Source organism: Carcharodon carcharias, chromosome 5, assembly GCF_017639515.1.
Source record: "Carcharodon carcharias isolate sCarCar2 chromosome 5, sCarCar2.pri, whole genome shotgun sequence".
NCBI classification, from domain to species: Eukaryota; Metazoa; Chordata; class Chondrichthyes; order Lamniformes; family Lamnidae; genus Carcharodon; species Carcharodon carcharias.
In genome coordinates this window covers 27974242-27990338 of record NC_054471.1, presented here as the reverse complement: position 1 = coordinate 27990338, position 16097 = coordinate 27974242, and the positions used below count along the sequence as shown (strand labels likewise).

Genomic DNA, 16097 nt, shown 5'->3' with positions numbered 1-16097 from the left:
TCATCCCTGGAACCATTCTTGTAAACTTCTTATGCATTCTCTCCAATACATTCAAATCTTACCCATAGTGTGGCGGCCAGAACTGTACATAATGCTCCAGCTGAAGTCTAACTAGTGTCTTAGATAAGCTCAGCATAATCTCCATGCTCTTGTACTCTATGCCCCTATTAATAAAGCCCAGGATACTATATGCTTTATTAGCTGCTCTCTCCACCTGTCCTCCACCTTCAATGATCTATGCACATATACACCCAAGTCTTTCTAGTCCTGCAGCCCCTTAAGAATTGTACCCCTTATTTTCAGGAGAAAGTCAGCCAGTCACTGAAAACTAGCCTATGGTGAAGTCGAGAACATGCCTGCATAGTCATTCCCGGTTCTCCACTCGTACCTAGGAACATAGGACTTAGGAGGAAGGAGTAGGCTATTCAGCCCTTCGAGCCTGCTCCGCCATTCAATAAGATCATGCCTGATCTGGTTGTGGCCTCAACTCCACTCTCCTGTCTGCCCCCCATAACCTTTGACTCTCTTGTCCATCAAAAATCTGTCTAACTCTGCCTTGGATAAATCAACAACCCAGCCTCCACTGCTCGCTGGTGAAGGGAATTCCACATACTAACAGCCTTCTGAGAGAAAAAAAAAATCTCCTCATCTCCATCTTAAAAAGGAGACCTCTTACTCTTAAGCTGTATCCCCTAGTTCTAGTTTCCCTATCTTTCTATTTGGCTACTTTGATTCTTTCAAAGTGTCTCCCCTAGACACTTTAATGCATTAAGTACAAAGCAGACAACTAGAAGACACTGGAAAGTATATGGCTTTTGCAACTTGTAAGATTATTGAGCGATTCAGAAGATATTCCCTGCTTAATCACAGGAATCATTAAAGTATAAAATTATTAATAGCTTTGTTGTGATGATGGGTTTATCTTGTAGTGTTAGTGCCAATAAGAATAACGAGTTAAGTGAAACCCCACAAAATTGTTATCCCCCAACAGAAATATCACAGCTTATGAACAGCTTTACTCCTTTGAGTCTGGGTTTGAGGATGGCGAGTTGTATACTGTAAAAGGGAATCATTGAATCTGGGACTACAAGCCCATGCCCCTAAACAGGACCCAGGAGAAAGGAAGACTGAGTGAGACAGATGGAGAAAGAGAGAGGGCTGACAGTCAAAAGGTTGAGAGCCAAAGAGAAGTGCTGCAAGACAGCGAGAGATAAAATGTGACAGAGAGAAAAGCAGATATGGAGAACGAGGATGAAGTGGCTTTACGAGCACTTTTCCTTTTAAAGTATACACTTGATGCAGTCTGTAGTTGCTTGGAAAAGTGCATTTCAGGAGAGAAAAGCTCACAGCCATGAATGTTCTCTCCCTTTCTCTCCATCTATCTCCCCCTCCCCTTACCGCAGCAAACAGACTAAGTTTTGCACTCAGCGAATAAGTGAGCACCTTGATTGTGGGATTTGCATGTCTAAATGTTTCTTTGCTGTAGATTTAGAGTTCTTTTCTGTTACCTTTTTGCAGTCACTGTGAGCCTTGCTCAGAGAAGAGAAAGCACTTGTTTATACAGGATCCAGAGAGCTGTAAATGTTCGTGTAAATTCACACATTTACGTTGCAAGTCAAAGAGGCTTGAGTTAAATGAACACAGTTGCAGGTTCGTCAGAAAAAAGCTTGCTTCATGCTTTGTTTTTATTTTAACTTTTGACAGTGTCTGTGCTGTGTGCTCTGTTACCGTCGGTTCTGTTGTGGGTCAGACGTTAACTTATTACATACCCATTGTCCGCCAGGGCCCGTGCACCCTCAGAGTAAGGCACTGGCCAATTGCTTAAACCTGTACATAGAGGCTGAAAAGGCAAGGAGTCACCATTCACTGAAGAGGTCAGGGAAGAGAGGGGCTGTCACTGGAGAGGTCAGGGGAGGGGTCCCACTCACTGCAGAAGTTAGGGAAGAGAGGGGTCGCCACTCACTGGAGAGGTCAGGGAAGAGAGGGGTCGCCACTCACTGGAAAGGTCAGAGAAGAGAGGGGTCATCACTCACTGGAGAGGTCAGGGAAGAGAGGGGTCGTCACTCACTGGAGAGGTCAAGGAAGAGAAGGGTCGCCACTCACTGGAGAGGTCAGGGAAGAGAGGGGTCACCATTCACTGGAGATGTCAGGGAAGAGAGGGGTCACCACTCACTGGAGAGGTCAGGGAAGAGAGGGGTCACCACTCACTGGAGAGGTCAAGGAAGAGAGGGGTCACCATCCACTGGAGAGGTGAGGGAAGAGAGGGGTCACCACTCACTGGCAAGGTCTGCACTGGTCAGTGGAAAAAAGAGGTTAAAGTTCAGAGACTCACTTTGTTGCTGATGAAATTCCATTTTAAAACTCAATAATTAATACCGGAAGACACTGAAACAAATTGACTGCATACAAAATTCTTCACATGGCCTGATTTCAAGACAGCTCACTGGACTGCTGGGTCCTCATCCCTGCCAGATACTCTCCTTACCTGGTCTCACTTCACTCTCAGTTTCAGCCTCAACCCCCCTCAGCCTGGGATCATCCCTAGATAATATCATATGGTACTTAAAGAAGACTCCCTCCTCCTCTCCTTTCTTGCCCTCCTATCCATCTCCCGCCCTCTCCCTTCTCCAAAAATGGGTATGTAATAAATATCTTACCAGATGGGTGAAATGCTTGGATCTTCTTGATGGAGGGAGAGCTTCCTGAATGAAAATCCATTCTTCCTCATTGAGATAGGAAGCATATTTGCTAAGAACCAATGGCCTCGGTTTGCTCTGAAATGTATTATCTGCATGCCAGCTGTCTTACGCCAAAAGGTATTAACATTGTCGTTCTTCTATTATTTGCCTGATGTTCTATGGTGGATTGCAACTGTTACATAATACTGTGTCCAATCCTTGGCATGGGCAATGTTTAACATGGCTCATCTCTGGCCCCTTTCTTCCCCCTCAACTGGCATGGTGCCAGGTGGCATTATCTAACAACAGCAGCAGAATACTAAGAGGTGTGTGTTATCGGTGAAAGCTCATCTGTTGCCCTCTTGCCCAACCACTTTGTTACTCAGACAGCTGAGGCCTATGGAGGTGAATTTGCGAGTGACTGATTTAAAAAACAAAACAGTAAAAACAACCCAATCTGCATCCCCTTCCACTCTTCCCACAAGCCACTTAATGTCAGTATCAGTTTGGCTCCTGATAACCTTCCTGCGAAGCACCTTAGCCTGTTTCCCCATGTTAAAGCCATTGTTTAAATGGAAGTTGTGGCTTGCTGTGTGGCCCCAATACCAAGTGTTTAAAGCAACATGTATTTCAGGTTCCCTTAACCCCAACACCCACCCCAGCTGAACAACAAAATCTTCCCAGATTTACCATTAGACTGCCCAGTAATAGGTATCATGCTGAGGGGGGGAAACGAGGGGAAGTTTGATCAATTTAACAGTGCCCGGCCGTGGCACAAAATATGTCCTCTTGAGTGCCACTCATGAGCACACCTAAATATGTAATGTGAACAAGGAAAGGCAAGGCAATGTTGGAATAATCCTGCTCATTCTGACTCCTGAAGGTGTTTGTGGATGATTGATGTTCCTGTGTTAGTGCTGTGACTCTCAAGTGTGGTTCAAAATGGACCTTGCCTGCTGCACTGTCTCAGAACCAGACAGGACATAAAGCTTCAAATTGACCAGGCCTCTGCATAAGTCTTCATTGAAAATTTAAGGCCTCTGTTTCTTTAACTATTTTGGTTTGCCCATCAGATTTATTTGGGCACTTGGGATTTTTTGAGCCCACTAAGTCCATAGTTATTTGATTTATTTTCATCAATCACAAAACCATGCTCCTCAGTCTCTCCCTTCATCGGGAAAGCATGGAATTGCCCACTCCTGCCTCACTTTCCTGGTAACTCAGCCCGAAAGGTTCTGCCAGAATTCCATTTCTTACTCCTGACTGGCTAATTTTTAACTTGGTGTTTGATCTTTTTGCCACGGTCAACAATCTGCATGGTCAGGTTTGTCATTCCGTCTTTCACAATCTTGAAAGGTTATGTGTGCCCATAGTCCCTTGTTCTCCAAAGAAAACCTGATTAACCTTTACCTCGTAACTTGCTCTTACCTCGACTGCTTAACCAGGCACTCATAATGAAGGCAAGCAATTGGCGCATGGCTCCAGTAGGTCAATGAGGTGGAGCGGGCTGGGTGTCTATCTCTGCCAGAGCGCCCAGGCTACATCATTACTGTCAAAACTAGCACCGCGTGACCATTAATTATTGCTGGGAGGGGAGGGAAGATTTTGAAAAATTAAAGGTGACTCATGTTGAGGACACCCCTGGTTTTGTCATTCAGGTGACCAGTCTTACATGACCTAGACGACGGCCTCTCAACCTTGGGGGCAATGTGGTTGAGACTGTACCTGGCCTTGATTGAGGTCCACATCCATGCTTCCAGGCTGTCCCAGAATAGCTTTTTAAAAATTGTTTCACGGGATGTGGGCTTCGCTGGCTGGGCCAGCACTTATTACCCTCCCTAATTCCCCTTGAGAAGGTGGTGGTGAGCTGCCTTCTTGAACCGTTGCGGTCCATGGTCCGTGCAATCCGGGAGCGGGGAGCCTGGCTGATGTTTCCCTTGTCCAGCCTAGGGCACTGAAGCCAGTGATAATTAGCGCCCACTCAGCCAGCCTAACGTCTTGGTGGGGGATGTGGCAGCAGTAGGATAGTGCCCATAACCCACCAATTTCTGACAGGGCCCATTGATATGCCAATGTTGCTCATACTATTTCAATTCCAAAATGAGGTAGCACCTATTGCCCAAAGTCTTATCTAATGACACTGCAGATATAATGTAAATTAAGATATGCATCTACTTATCTTGTATAATTGGCCATTAGTCCTTGCCCATATAAGTACCAATTGTCACCTGATAGACTGGTGCGATATTGCCTTAAAACCTGACACCTCTACCTCACCAAGGTTAACAAGTAATTTTGATGGTATAACTGACTGATAATGCACACCTCCTTTATTCGTTACTGTACACAACAACATTAACAATAGTTCAGCATGTCGGAGTGCTTGGCATTTTCTATTGCTTTACCTTAAGTGTGTGTAACTGTAAATAAGTTGCTTCCCGGTGGCCATTTTGTTTAACCGGTTGTCGCCCCCTGCAGAGCTTCTGGGATAATACCTATTTTTCTTTCCTTTCTGCATTTATCAAGCATGTGACACTCTCCAGGAGTGAGGTTGACTTTATCTGGCACAGCCTGCTCTCTTTCCTTCCAGCTGCCCTGTTAGTGTGTTAGATGAGGCAGAGGGTGCAGGTGTTAAGAGAGAGGAGAGCCATTTCCAGTCGTCATTGGTGAAATGTTGGGCCAGTTGTCAAGGCTCATTTTTATCATTCTTGAGAAGCCAAGGTCCTTTGCCATGGTTTCAAAGAGACCAAAGAAATCTGAAGGCACTGAATAGATGACATCATCTTTGGCACAGCTTGTAAGCTATTAGAGGAAAGATAAACTGAGGGAGGGAAGATGGGGAAATAGAATTGAGGCACACACCAGCCGTCCTTTAATTAAATAGCACAAAGGCTTGGAAGGGCTGGATATTCCACAGTTTCATATCTTGGGAGTGAGTGAGAGGAGACAGAACAAAGAAGTCCTGATTTCATCATGGTATGATTCCATAAGGAAGAAGAGGATTGTGTTTGGAACTAGAGGGGAAGGTTCAGAATTCTAAGAGTATTGATTAATTAGACATCGGAGGATTTTGATGTTGAGCTTTATTCTAGATCCACTGCTCAGGTATAAATAGGGACTTTCTCAGGTACTTCCCCTTCTTTCCTCTACGGATCTTCCAGTGCCCGTTGTAGTTCCTGGCAGACTGGACAGGCCAGCAATGCACATCACTCGGGAACCGGACTCTGGGAGAAGACAGAGAAACTCTGCCTTCTTAACTCCTGATGGGCAGAAGCTTGGCATTTTCTCCCTAAGTACCCACTACTGTGGAGATCGGAGAACCCAGCAGGTGAAGGACCGCAGAGCGACATTCCCTCACAGGTTCCGAGGCTCCGTCACCTTCAATCAGAGCATTACACTGTCTGCACATTCCCAATACACCGCGTCTGAAGTGGGGTTTAACTGAGATCTGAATCTGTGAACTCTCTCCAAGAAGAGATCCCGTCTCCTTCAGCTCTCCTCACGTCTTGGGCCTTGGGATTTTTGTTCCTGCATTATCCCTTGCGGCCCTATCTTGCAGGCTGGAGACGTCTTCAGGCCCTGAGCTTTATACTGTTTTAGCAAGCCAGTAAAGAGCTGTCTCCAACACCATCCGTGGATCAACTGGAGATTTGTCACTAGCCAGTAGATTGAAATGAAGAGAAATACAGCCCAGCAGGATCTGAAGCAACCTTTCATATCTAATGGGGCGATGGTTTATGTTATAGGGTCGGGACAAGCGAAGTGCAGCCTGGGGCTGATACGGGGGCCTGTGCTCTTGGCCACTGGAAGCAGCAGAGTCCACATAAGGTGAAGATAGAGGACAGGTGTGTTCCCTCAGTGAGGGTAAGACTTCTCTCTTTGATTAGAACCCATTGGACCAGGTTCCAGTCTCCAAATCTATTCTCAGGACAGAAGGAAACCTGAAACAAGTTTGGAACCAGTGCGGAGAAGAAAAACAAAACGTGTTCCATTTAACCCTTAAGGAACATCTCGCCTTAAAGGCCATAAATCAAATCGATAGGAAGGCTATTTTTCCAGGCAGGCCCTGATGCCCTGAAAGGTGACTCACTGTTACCAAAAATCTGCCCCAAAGACAGGTGATTTGAAATATGTCAGCTCACATTTGTTTAGAAAGAGCACCTGAAAAGGAAAAATCCCTCCCCTCCGATTCAAAAGCTCTCCCAATAATGAAAGTCAATCTCAAATGGTCGGCGCCATTCTCACCCGCCAGCCCCCAACCCTCAACACCCCCCTCAACACCTTCCAACCCCCCCCGCAACCTCTCCCAACCCCCTGCAACCCCCCCACCTCCCAGCCCCGCAAATACCGCCCCCAACCCGATGAGTTCACCACATGCCTTAAAAGGCGATCGTGGTTTGCGAGATCATCAAAGATCACAAACAATTGGTATTCGGTCTGCTCCCTTTTGTGCAAGTGATCACGGTTAATGACTTAATGGAGTAAATGGGCACGTCCCACTTTGTCAAGTGGAATATATGTGGGACCTTTGGACCTCTGGTAATTCAGGTGGCCTTGGGCATTGTAGGAATGTGTGAACATTCTTTCAAGCTGTTTTATTTGCTCTTTGATAGCTGTGGCAGGTATTTGTGACAAGAGTTTACATAAAAGAGCGGAATGTTTGAAAGTAATCACATGCAATGAACTGGACGGACTTCATTAGTGGTTTAATGGCAGTCAAAATTATTTTTATTTGTCTTTCAATCATTAGCATTACCTCGTGAAACACTTGCTGACCTCACGTCAGCAGCCTACATGCTACAGTAGAATAGCAAGGTGATGAGGAAAATAAGGAGCGGAGGCACTAGGAGGAGGGAGAGGGACAGAGGGAATGAGGAAGAGATGCAGAGGAGAAGTTTAAAATGAGGATCTGGCATCAGAAGATGATCTTTTGCCAACGACATCACAACAACACAATCACTGCTGTATTTCTCTTGACAATACATCATCTTCCAGACTTTTCCATGTCTACATGTCAGGCCTTCCAACTTGAGCAAGGTTTGATGAGGGTAAAAATGTCAAAGCAGCTGAGGATTCGAGGACTGCTTACAGCCCCCCCAAAACTTTGGGTGGTCACCTTGGTTCTTCTTGAGGCCCTTAGAACATCAGGTGTAGTTATTGGGCTGAGGGGGGTGAATTGAAGTGGGGGGTGATGAGGGGGGGTTGGGGCTCTCTCAAAACTTGTCTCCACCTTCCCAGTCTGTTCAGTTTTTACTTCTAATGAAAGCAATAGAAAATGCCACACCACAGACACAGGAAACCGCTTAAACCTTTTCTCAACCTCACTGAGTTTGTTCATAAGCGATAAGCTTGTCATTTACGGGAGAGGAAGTTATAATGGTGGGGGAAATCTTGGGGCAGAAGCAGCGTCAATAATGTCACTCACCAATTGTGCTGTTGCACGTTCAGTGTCATGAACAAAAATGGCTCCTTTCGCTCTAGCAAACACAAGCCTGTCAACCCGTTATCCACCATCAGAATTCTACAACCAATTCTTTATATCATCCCATGGACCTGAGCAGATGTAGCATCTTCTCAAATTGATTCCGTTTTTCAGGCAGAGTGATGTCATGATCTGGAAGGGTGGTGGCAGTTTCAGATTCAGTGATAGCTTTCAAAAGGGATTTGGATAAATACCTTAAAGGGGAAAAAAAGTGTGGCAGGGACGGGGAGCAAAGAGAGTGGGACAAATTGGATAGCTCTTTCAAAGGGCCAGCACAGACATGATGGGCCAAATGCCTTCCCTCTGTGCCATAGCATTCGATAATTCTATAGTGATCAGAAAGCTCCTGACCAATCAAGAGCTGTATTTCTTTTTGACTAGTAGGTAAACATTTTCCCTTGCGGAAGGGCAGAGAGCATCCCCTCGTTTCCATGGCAACAGTCTAACCAACAACATGATTAATTGTTGTTAACAAAAAAAGAACAATTTTGGTTGAAAAATGTATTGTAATAATTTTACCACACACCCAGATTCTGTTTTAAACTGTGCCTTCCTTTTCCTCATTCCTGTGCTTAAAAAAATGTCTCCACGGGCCTTAATGTAACAGCAAGGTGTGCGTGACAATGGAATGTTACAATGGGACAGTAACGTCTGCTGTTATTCAGTTCTAAACCTTGTTGTGCAAGATGGTGTCCACAGTGCCTGCAGCTGTCTCACAGTCACACCTTCCCATTCTATACATCCATCCAGATAACACCCCTCCCTCACTATGCAACTTCATCAAACTGCTCCCGATGAAGCTCAAATGCCTACAATCGATGCTCTTCAGCCAAAAGCAACACTGGCATTCAAGTGAAATGTGATTGACTAACGAGACAGTATTGAAAGGGACATCATTGTTTGGGAAAGGGTATGTCAAACCGGTTCTTTTTGGGTTTACAAATTCAACAAGATATATCATTTCAGAATGCTTCATTGAATCCATTGTATACGAAAATAGCTGGCAGACAAGTTGAACAAAGGTTTGGCAAACATTTCTTCAATGAAAATGGTGTCCCTTTAAGTAAAGGCTTTTAATTATGGAACGTTTGTTTATGAATAAGATGTGAATCTTTTAGCTGCACACTGACAGACTGCAAAATCATAGTCAAAAAGTACTAAAAGTGTTATGAGAAGAAATAGGCTTTGATGCAGGACTTAGTGTAGGAACTGCAAGATTTGCCATTGCCACTCATATATCTTGAGCCAACATTGGTTGTCCTGTCAGAACTTAACAGAGCTCCCCTCACCATCCCACTCCACCTCTCCATTGCAATGGTATAAAGACCAGGTTTGTTTACTAGCTGGTTAGCTGACATCAACAAGAACAGGCGGTGAATGCAGTCAACTCTGACCTAACCAAATGGTGGAATTGGTTCAAGGGGCTGAATGACCAAATCCTGTTCTTAGATGGGTAGATGAGAGGATACTACAATTAAACTCAGCATCCCCTGGGTTTTGGGGTCGGAAACTGTCCAGGTACCCTGCTTCTGGAAACTTCCCTGTTGGAACATGATGTCTCCCCCTGCTGCACCCTCTCTTCACCTACTACCCCCACCCACCTACCCCACACATGACCAGCTGAAATTCAACCAGATTTTCCAATTGCTCTGGCTATGGTGGCCCATTTGAGTATCATTGGATTTTCTCTCTCGTGGCAATGGGTCAACTTAGGCCTCGTTGGTTAGGGTCGTACACAAGTGAGGGTCGCCTGCACTTGCAGGGAAGAACCTGCTAGAGAGGAAAAGGGACAGAAATGAGACAGTCTGTCAGGGCGCAGATAAAGCATACAACTTAACTGGAAAGTGTTTTCTGGGCTCTGTTGTTGAAACCCGACTGACCCCTGTTCCCTCTCTCTCTCTCTATCTCTCCCTCTCTCTGTTTCCCATTACAGGTGTGAAAAGCCCAGGAGGTGAGCGGAGATAGAGAAACAAGATATTTTTTCTGTTGGCTTTTTATCGTTAATTTTTTTTTATTTTTTAAAGTGTCTTTTTTTTTGAAAAAGAAGACATAGACATGAAGGACAGAACGAGCACAGCACTTTGAATTCAATAAGATTTCTGGAGGAAAACAAAAAACATAAAGAGTCATTCCTGGAAAGGAGGAAGAAGGCCGTCTGTGATTTGTGCCGATATATTATTAAAAGGCCTAGTATTATTCAGAATACATGCTGCTAAACAAGGGTGAAAAAAAAATACTTGGAAAACTGTTGGCAAAATGATGAATCTGGAATTCCTGGTTCTATTCATCGGGTCATTTTTTTAAAAGACATATATATATAATATAAAACTATGTATATAGAAAAGAAACAAGCCTGGCGAAAGACAAGACTGAAAAGCAAAATATATATTATATCTTCACATATGGACTCATTGAAGCTTCATGTCGAAGACCCAAGATTTTCCCGGGAATGATAAACAAAGACAAAGATGTTTGAATTGGAAAGGTTGGGCTTCAGGGAGGCGTGAGAATGAAATATTAGCACATGCCTCAGGACTCTGTTTTCCAAAAGAGAATACCATTTGGTGTGCCGTCGACCTCTTGGTCCATGGGCGGCTGTTTGCTCTGACGCCAGCAAATCGGAAGGGACTGGATTCCGAACCCGTGAGGAGAACCTGGCTGGGAGCCCGTACGCGACCCACTTGTCAAGAAGGCTCCTCCACCTGAGCGCTGCCAGATCTCAGTCGCGGGACGGCCGAGGAGCTGTCATTTCATGGGTCATTAGCACTGAAACGTCGAAAAGAGGGATATCCTTTGAAGGAGAGCTGGGATATGACCAGGCAACAGATGCAAAACAAGCCTGTGGAGGTATATGATCCATCAACAACAAAAAAAAAGAACCACAGGGCTGGGAGACTCTGTGGGGCAGACAAGAGGAGAGACTGTACACTTCGCTGCTGATCAGGACAGATCAAGGCCGGATCCTGTCTGTGTGGGGAGCCAGTCCGAATAGGTTCCCCCTGGTTCACTTCCAGCCTAGTGGTTGTTTTTGGAAGTTTATTCGCAATTATAAACTCCCTTCACCATCCCACCCCGGTCTCCAAAAAAAAAACTGCAGCAAATAGTTACGTTTTGTCTAGTTGCGGCCTATTGGTGTTTTATACAAAGTGTGATCTTCAGCTGTGACGCTTGCTCTTAAAATATTGATATTAATTGACGTTGATGGTTTGCTCCATTGAAAGATGACGGATGTAAAAGATCGGTGGGGTGGGGTGGGTTGGGGGGGGGGAGGTGGATAGTGTGTGAGGCAGGGTGGGAGGCGGTGTTGCAGTAGTGCTGCTGCGGAGCAGTATCCTGCCTTCAGAGTTAAAGTAAGCACAGTCCTACTTTATATAAAAAAAAACCAAACAGCTAATCATAACTGAACCCAGGATGGGGGTTGGCTGATGTTGGATTCACTGGTGTTCCAAATTAGGCATTTAGGGATGGGCAATAAACACTGGCCTAGCCCATGAATGAATTTTTTTATATATATATATAAATCCCGTTAGGTCACAGTGAACCACCTTCAACCCAATGCTCGGCAAGGGAGCAAAGACAGAAAATCCCTCGCCGCAGAATGATCAGAATCCAGTGCAGCCTCACACAATTTATAAAGGATATGGACCCCATTTAAATGGGAAGGGTGGTTGGGGGGGGGGGGTAGGGTGTGCGGGAAGAGTGGGGGTGGTGAGGCTGGGCACGAGGTGTGCCATTGATGTGCCATTTTGTCAGTGCTTGGCCCATTCATAAGCATGAGGCCTTCAGCTGTGGGTGAAGACAGACCTTACCCCAATCATACACTAAAGATTGAAAGCTGAGACTGGTGCAAGGCACCAGACAGCAGCATCCATGTCTTGGTTGATGCTGGAGATAGTCACTGGAGCTCTATAGATCCCGAATCCAAATCCCTTTGGGTTTTCTTTGTGTGTGTGTGTGTGTGTGTGTATCGGGTTTGGGGGGGGGGGGGGGGGGGGCGGGGGGCGGTGTGGAGGGGTTGGGGGGGGGATGGTGGGGAGATGTGGACAGAGTGGGTAAATCAGTGAAAACATAATATGTAAATTTATGTTAAATCCTTCAATGCAGCAGAGGTGAATCTTGTGAAGCAGTGTTAAGTGTACTTGTGTTTGTTGATGTCATACAGTTGTCCTGACAATTCATGTGTCCTCTCCCTTTCGCTACCTATTGACCATACCCACTGCCCCCCACTACTTGCCCCCTCACTCCCAACTCCAAACCCACCTTCTTCCTTGACGCATCTGCTCTGCTCTCACACTTTCTCCCTTTACCCCACCACATGTGCAACTAAAAACTAAGCAATATGGCACGAAAGATACTCACTGCCTTGGCAAGATGAGCAGTGGTGCCTGGTGGGAGATGCCGCTCTCTGCATTATCTCCCACCAACCCCCATCCCCACCCACAACCACCAATTTTGTGAATTGAAACACATTCCTCCACACACACACACACACACACACACACACACACGTGAATCAACACAATAAGCTGGCTTGCTCAAAATGGGCGGCGAGATTCTGGTCTCTGTCAACCACGTGGTGAATACCTGGGACAAAGATCGAACGGGACAGATTGCACACCAGGAATATCCCCATCACCAACATTTCTGTACCATTTAAGTTAATTAGAAAAGTCAAGGCAGGGATCCAAAACAACTGCCCCATCCTGATTGGTTTCTTTTCACTTGGTACTCCGACCAGGTGCTGTTTCACAGCACAAGACAAAAACACCTGCCCCAGATGGGTCCCCCTGCTGGACCTGCTGCTCCTTTCCTAGACCCCCCTCCTGGAAAAGCTGAGGCTCGACAGACAAAATAAAAACCAATTTTTATGAACTGCTGTGTACTTTGTTTGGAATTAAGAGAACGGTTGGATCAATCTGTTTATTGAGCCTGCTATATAGAAAGAAGGAGCAGATAAGAGAAAAATCCACACCCGTGATTCTTTGCGCAATGTTCATAGTCACATTTTTAGTATATTTTTTTGTCACTTAAAGTATATTTATTGGTGCTACTGTCTCTCTGTTCATAATTGTTCAAAAATACTGTTTAAATATTAACAATATTATGTGTAGTTAATTATTCTGTAGCATCACATATTTATTTTTAAACTAAAATATGTTAAGTGTTTTTTATTAAAAAAATGTTAATTGCAATTCTTTGTTGTGCCTTCTTCAAATTAGATAAATTGGAAAGAACAGGGGCATGGGGGGGTGGGGGGGGAAGGGGGAGTGGGCGTTGGTAAAATTAAAGGTTTGGATAATTGTGGCAGCTCTCAAAACGCTTCATGTGCACCATAGAGCTCAGGCATAAACGAGGAGGTAGAGGCCTGAAAATGGCACTGCATTACTTACCGTTCACACTGTTGCTGCCTTGCATTGTGTCCTGAGAAAGGTGACCAGCCTTTTTCTTGGGTCCCATGATGGATGTCGTGCCCTCATTGTTACAATTGTGAAGACATTACCTTCACACTGCCCACACTGAATCCAAGAGTGAATGGCCTAACCAGTGGTTCTCAAATGGCCTATCGTACTCTGCTCTGAAAATGGCCCAGGAAACCTATCATTTTGATTTTCGCTGGGGCTGCGAAGGATCGGCTCCCATCCCTTCTCCCAGGCTCATGACTGTTGTTGGCCAAGCTCACCTGGGAACCAACCGATCTTTCACATGATGCCCATATCTGACAAAGAATGTAATTGAGGCTCTGGCCTCGGAATAACTCAGGTCCCACATGAGCAAGACAGATGGGGCACACACTCAACCCAACTTGGCCCATCTGTTCTCCACCAATAGTCAAAATCAACCCCTAATGAATTGAGCAAAACCTAGATCTCTTGGACCTCAAATGGTTAAATATTTAAGACCACAACAGGGAGAGACTGATCTGGATTCAGACAGCATGTCAGAATCAACATGTTTCAGACAACAATGAAAACATTCCAATGGTTTTTCACCCTCACTGCTACTGTTAACAGCTCTGTTCATTTGAGCTCGGCAGGAGTCATTGCCAAGTTTGGCTGATGGATTTTGCATCCAGCAGGAAATAGCTTGACTAAAAGCTGACAATAACATCAGCTGACTTTGGAAAAGGTAGCAGTCTACAGGGAGAGGAGGCTTTGCCCCACTCTGAAGGCCAAAACTGGACAGCTTCAGTTTCCTCGTAGCCCGTTGTTATACAGAAAGTAAGGTCACTTTAGAGATGCAAATGAGACAATCCACCAGTGTTCAACACTGTGGCATCTTCATCGTTTATGTATGGGAAATGAAGTGTGGTGGTGTGTCACAGTTCACTCAGGGAGTCCGAGTTGCTGTGGCAACATGCACTTGTACATGCATGTTGTAGTCTGCAATTGTGGATAGTGATGGTAAAAGTTCCAACCTTCTTTCCATCACATGGCTGACCAGATAATCATGCTCTTACCACCTGCCATTGGCATATGTTGGAAGGATTTGCAGATTAATAATCAAACTGTTTGGCCGCATTATGGACACAACTTCCTTGGCCATCCAGTCCTGGAGAGGAACCCAAACCCAGAGCTTCTGCCTCAGAGGCAGGGATGTTACCCAATATGCCACAGGGCCTCCAGATGAAGTATCACTGAACGGAATTGGTGAGTTTTGATTTTGTTTTTGGTTGGAACTTCAAAGGATTGGCTCCCCTCCCCTTTCCCTGACTCCTGTTGCCCTCAATTCACTCCATGATTCATATCTGGTCAGATATCAGTAAGTGAAGTTTTCCTCAACTCATGTTTGGTCTGTTGTAAACTAATTAACGTTGACCGCTAATATTAGTCAACAAGTCCATCATTGCATAAGTGACCTCCGGGAAGGTAGGATGCAAACCAGATGGTCTTTTCTCATCCAGCAATTCCCCCATGTTCATAAGTATTTTCCTAGTCCGACTTTGGAAAGTCTCCAGAGGTACATGTGGGCATGTGAGAAGGACACACATGACTATCTGTTTCAACTCACAAGAGGGTCCTCCCGCTACACTACTGGCACACACCTCTGTGGAGGCAGATATTGGGTAGTGCCAATCAGCTCTGGGAACATGTGGGCATGGGTTCTACTTACAGGAGTGACTGCCGTCACTTTACCCAGGAAGGTATCCCTGAAGGACACAAATTCCGAATGGGCACATTGGTCAACATTTTCCCCCATTGCTTGTGCCAAGCATATCACAGCCAATAGGATAACTTTCTACCTTTTGGCCTTTCTAAATGAATTTGCTGAATTAAAGTGACTTTTGTTCTTAGAGCCTTCACCCACTGCCTAGGGAATATGCTGTGCAATAGTAGCTAAACCTGCCCATATAAAATTCCTTTGTCTGCCATTTTAAAGGTATTGAGGACCCATTTAAAGCAGCAGGACAAAGCAACTTAGTATGAGCGTCTCATAATCATATCAGTTTTTATTTATTCATGGATAGGGTTGCCAGCCCTCCAGGACTGGCCTGGAGTCTCCAGGAATTGAGGATCAATCTTCAGGACACTGCTGTGTGCAACCCTGGAGAAAAACCATAAGAATATTAAAATTAAATTGCTTTTTTGTCATTTTCTTTGACCATTCCTCCTTACTAGATAGAAAAATATTGAAAAAAAACAGGCTGTTTAGCTAAGAGTCAAGCATCATCCAATTGGGTAATGAGTGTTTTTGCTTTCCCATTGGTGTAGGAAGGCAGTGCATCCAAGGATGGATGTGTTGACCAACTAATGGCTGGATTGTGGGGGCAAGTAGTGTGATGAAACCTCCAGAAATACATTTAATCACAGTTGGTAATACAATTCATGGGATGTGGCCATTGCTGACAAGGTCGACATTTATTGTCACTTCCTAATTGCTTTTGAAATACAACTAGCTAGGCCATTCCAGAGGACGGTTATAGAAAATAAATTGAAATA

At 45.0% G+C, this 16097-nt stretch overlaps 1 protein-coding gene across 6 annotated transcripts in view; it reads left to right on the top strand.

Moving 5' to 3' along the window:
- vegfab (vascular endothelial growth factor Ab) overlaps positions 1-11395 on the top strand; it is a 37797-nt gene extending 26402 nt beyond the window's left edge. For 2 of the 6 annotated variants that reach the window (XM_041188359.1, XM_041188361.1), the window contains 2 exons: positions 1519-1650; positions 10094-10342. In XM_041188359.1, the coding sequence (XP_041044293.1) occupies positions 1519-1650; positions 10094-10115 (154 nt within the window). In that variant the 3' untranslated portion in view covers positions 10116-10342. Of the gene's footprint in view, positions 1-1518; positions 1651-6424; positions 6524-10093 lie in introns of all 6 variants that reach the window. The other 4 variants (XM_041188356.1, XM_041188357.1, XM_041188358.1 and 1 more) reach the window with 4 other exon arrangements.
- The last annotated feature ends 4702 nt before the right edge of the window (positions 11396-16097 follow it).